The 4,694-nt window shown below is 35.6% G+C and overlaps 1 protein-coding gene across 1 annotated transcript; it reads right to left on the reverse strand.

Moving 5' to 3' along the window:
- Positions 1-1,498: 1,498 nt before the first annotated feature.
- On the reverse strand, positions 1,499-2,854 carry drd5a (dopamine receptor D5a). Its single transcript, XM_041271649.1, has one exon. It carries the CDS (start codon positions 2,852-2,854, stop codon positions 1,499-1,501), a length of 1,356 nt encoding a protein of 451 aa, XP_041127583.1.
- Between the last annotated feature and the right edge of the window lie 1,840 nt (positions 2,855-4,694).

The following is a 4,694-nucleotide window of genomic DNA, read 5'->3' on the forward strand; positions in this document are numbered from 1 at the left end:
GAAATATAAGATTATGTGCAGTGCTTCTGCTGTGATTTGTAGGTGGATTGGACTGAGCCACATGGGGCTTGAGTGATTAGCTCTGGTTCAGACTATGAGTGTCTGATCAGGGATTTTTATCCTAATCTCTGCTGCTCTCAGTATTGTGCTCACAATTAAACAGAACTGGCAGATGTTACCAGTACACTTTATGTAGACTCTGTGTAAGAAGTCAACTGACTCTTTATTTTCAGTTCATTATTCTTTCATCAATGGCTTATCAGTCTTGTAAAAAATAAATAACTGAATTGAACAGTTGGAGCATCTCTAACCCAATGGTAACTTTTGTGTTATTGTTGGAATGTTCATACTGTTGGTTCACAAACCTCACAAGGCCACCTCACCACACGGTTTAATTCATCAATACTTTATTAGCACTTTACAGGTGCTGAATCGATTTTATTACATTTATTGGTAAGGCATTAAAGAGCAACTTTTCAAATATAAGAACAGTGTTTACAAATGTCTTTAAATATGTGCATGATCTTTTTTTTTTTATTTCCTTTAGTGAAGTTCGCTGTGTGTTTTCTGCATTTTAATAGGGGGTTTCTACCATCTCAAAAATGACAAACTACCCAGCCAAAGGTGTACTGGGCTGAATGCACTGTGATTAATATTGTTTTTAACAGACTTTGCAATATGTTATTTATAGCATAACACTGTGATATGATGACAATGTTAAACAGCACAGGACTGTTTCTTCTACCCCTAGTGATGGCACAATGCAAAGGTTGCTGGGTTAAAGTGCCTTAACTACCTGTACAAAATTCTACATCATCTAATTTTCCGTTTTTTGTATTGCAATCTGTTCTATTCTGATAATTCCAGAACTATTATATACAATTTAAATTATTTTTTACAGGCGTTTGCAAAGAGCTGAATGCAGGATAACAGTTTTGTACCACTGTTCTGTTTAAAATATTAGGTAAGCAAGTGTTGGTTTAATGCTTGATGACAGTGCTTTTTTTTTCATGCTTACAATTTTAATAATGCACAATGATTTACTCAAAAAATGCAGATAGGTTTAAGTAAAGGAGAACATAACAAAAGTAAATCGTATTTAAACTCTTCAGGACTTGTGCCATCACATCGACTGTGATGGTTTTTTTTTGTTTGTTTGTTTTAATTTAAAAAAAAAAAATGCTTTCGTTAAAGGCTATGTTAAATTTGATTGAGTTTTAGACTTGGCTGGTCCTGAAAGAGTTAACAATATGAAATTCTTCAGTTTAACTTTGAAAATGTGTGTTTCTTCTCGATGACCTTAACTAACAATAACATAATACTGATATCAACACACTGATCATATTTATAAATTACACTACCGATTAATCCATATAGACTCATTAGCTATTACAACACATGTATTGAATATCATAGCAAGTTCTAAACATTTGGTACGAACTATAAAATCTACCTTCTTCCAGGCTTTTTAAATCTAAGGTAAACAGGTAAAAGAAATCTAATGTAAACAATTTGGAGTGAAGGGTGTTATCCTAGCCATACAAATGTCTGCTTCACAGTCCTCAAAATCACAAACCGAATCTGTTCCAATTTCGTTGTTTTGGGACAACTGAGATATCCTGTCAAAAGTCTCGTCGTTGTCGTCAACACAGTCCATCGCATTGGGAATCATGTTGACATAAGCAGTCACGACTTCTTTATGAAATAGTGTATCCTGGTTATAGGACACGAGCTCGTTGCTTATGTTCACAGTTTCAACAGCGGTGCTCGAACACAAATTACGGCAGCCCAAAAGACTAGAAAAAGCTTTCCTAAAATCAGCGTTGAACGCGTATATGATCGGATTTAAAGACGAGTTTGTCCAGCCAAACCAAACGAACACATCAAAAACCGTTTCACTCACACAAGGAAAACCAGACTCGTAGTCAGCAGTCCTGTCACAAAAAGGGACCATGCAATTTAAAATAAAGAAAGGCAACCAGCAGCAAACAAATACCCCCATGATCACGGACAAAGTTTTTAAGACTTTGGTTTCCTTTTTGAAAGATGTCTTCAGTGAGTTGTGGTGCTGACAGTCTAATCGATTGGTCCGGCAGTTCTGAGCGTGTTCCGCCGCTCTTTCTAACGAAGAAATCCTCTGGATCTGTATTTGAGCAATCCTGTAAATTCTAGTATAAGTCACAATCATAATGGCAACAGGAATATAAAAGCTAATTAAAGAAGATGAAATGGCATATGTTCTGTTAAGACTCGAGTCACAGTTTTCCGTCTGTTTCTCAGTGGTGGTATTGTTTGCCCCGTCAGGCCCAGAGCTGGCTTTATGCCAGTTGAGTTGCACTGGTATAAATGAAATAAGTACAGATAATGTCCATGTTACACTAATCATTACAAATGCCACCCTCTGAGTCATTTTCCTTTCGTATCTGAAAGGGCTGGAGATAGCCCAGTACCTGTCCACACTTACAACGCACAGGTTAAGAATTGATGCAGTGGAGCACATAATGTCAAACGCCACCCAAATGTTGCAGAAAGTGCCAAATGGCCAGTAGCCTGCAACCTCTACTACAGCTTTCCACGGCATCACCAATACTGCAACGAATAAATCAGACACAGCCAGAGACACTATAAAGATATTAGTAACTTTACTTCGAAGGTGCCTGAACTTGATCACAGCAGAGCACACCAGAATGTTTCCTATTAATGTCCACAGTATAAGCACAGCAAGCAGGCAACCGGTTACAGTCCGAGTTATCAGTTCCTTTTGAGCGTCTGCAGTCGTATTAAGCATTGTTTCTCCAACAGAGAATGGTATAGAGTCACTTTCCTGCTCTGAGTAGTATTTCGGAGTCCCCATATGTTTCATAAAAAAAGAAATGTTAACCATTACTTACACGCGTTAACAGATTGATTCAGATGTGTGGAATAGACAAACTCACTTCACTGTCCTACACCTTATCTTTAAATTCCAGTATCCCGTTTCCAGATTGCAAGTTCTCAGTACCTGTAGACCGTGTGTGGTATCGAGCATACAGTGGAAAGAGAACGTGATGCCACATTCCAAGCTGGTGAACGATTTTACCTTTCATGCTCGCAAGATGCCTTAGCAATTGTGGACAGCAAGGAGCACCTTCCTAGATGCAGCCTTACACTGAGGAGGAAAGACAGGCCATTGAAAGCAAAGCGTTGTTTTGACGAGCTACTTAAAAATTGGTATCTGACTATCTCAGTCTTCCGAGACTGACTTCAAAAGCAGGGTCTTTCACTCCCTGCTCACGTCACATCAATATACTTTTTGTGTCTTTTTAATGTTTTAAGCAACGTCCTTTTACAGTTGCTTCTTGATATCAATCTCTCTCTCTCTCTCTCTCTCTCTCTCTCTCTCTCTCTCTCTCTCTCTCTCTCTCTCTCTCTCTCTCTCTCTCTCTATATATATATATATATATATATATATATATATATATATATATATATATATATATATATATATATATATATATGAATTCGAAAGAATACATGCACAGTTTCGAAGAGCTCAAACAGTAAAATAAAATAAGTTTTATTCCACCATAAGTTTTTGGTATTCAAAAACTTACTTACTTCCAATACATGAATGAATGCTCACTTCTGTATATAAACGAGTGAGACAGCAGAACATTTCGATGTGACTACACTTTTATATATATATATATATATTATATTATATATATATATATATATATATCTATAATATATAGATATAATATATATATATTGTGTGGTATACATTTGCGACATGACTTTTCGTAAAGGGTAAGAGGACATATGGATATACACGAAGCTATTACTTCTACAATAGTTATGCATACTGATATATAATAACAGTGCACAATCTGTATTCTATGTGCAGAATTACATTATTTCAAAATAATTTGTCCATCAAATTATTTCCATTTAGTTCTTCTCTGATGAAACCAATTATGTAAACTAACCCACGTTTTAATATTTTGTAATAAATCGATACCTTTGTATATGTAAACACTTATTTGAAAAATGCATGTTGCATTTCATTAGGATAGTACAGCTATTCATAAGATATAAACTGTCAACAATAACTTATAAACAGATTTAATTGTTCTTTTTAAAAAAAATTATCTAATTCTATTGGCAGGCCAGTTGCAATACATATTATGGTAACTGGTTAAAAAAATCAAATATTACTTATAGCTTAGTATTTACAACAAGTGCTTGTATAGCACCTAGCAAGTGTGCACGATGCAATGCCCATCCTTCTTTGATCGGCAATGATGATTTTATAGGAAGACTTTGTTGCGTTGAACAATTATAGAAATAGAAATATAAAACTGACCTTAACTGGGATTGGACTGGAAATCTTATTTTTTGTTGTGTTGTGTGAGGAACCATTCCTACAACATAGGTTTCTGTATATTGGTTTGAAGATAAAACTAGAGGGTTCTAAATAGAAACATTAGAATCACAGAACCACGTTTTTTAGGGGGTGATGTTTTTACACAGTAAAGCACTCCATCCCCAGTCATTACTCAGCTAGTGTAGCCACATATGGCCTATCTTTTTTTTCTGCAATGCTTTATTTACCAGCAGCAGTTCTTATGGGTTGAAATGCACGGTACTGTTGAGGGCAATGTGTACAACTATACTGTATTATGACATTTTATTTGCAACTGTTTGTTAAAAAT

This window comes from Polyodon spathula, chromosome 2 (genome assembly GCF_017654505.1).
Source record: "Polyodon spathula isolate WHYD16114869_AA chromosome 2, ASM1765450v1, whole genome shotgun sequence".
Classification (NCBI taxonomy): domain Eukaryota; kingdom Metazoa; phylum Chordata; class Actinopteri; order Acipenseriformes; family Polyodontidae; genus Polyodon; species Polyodon spathula.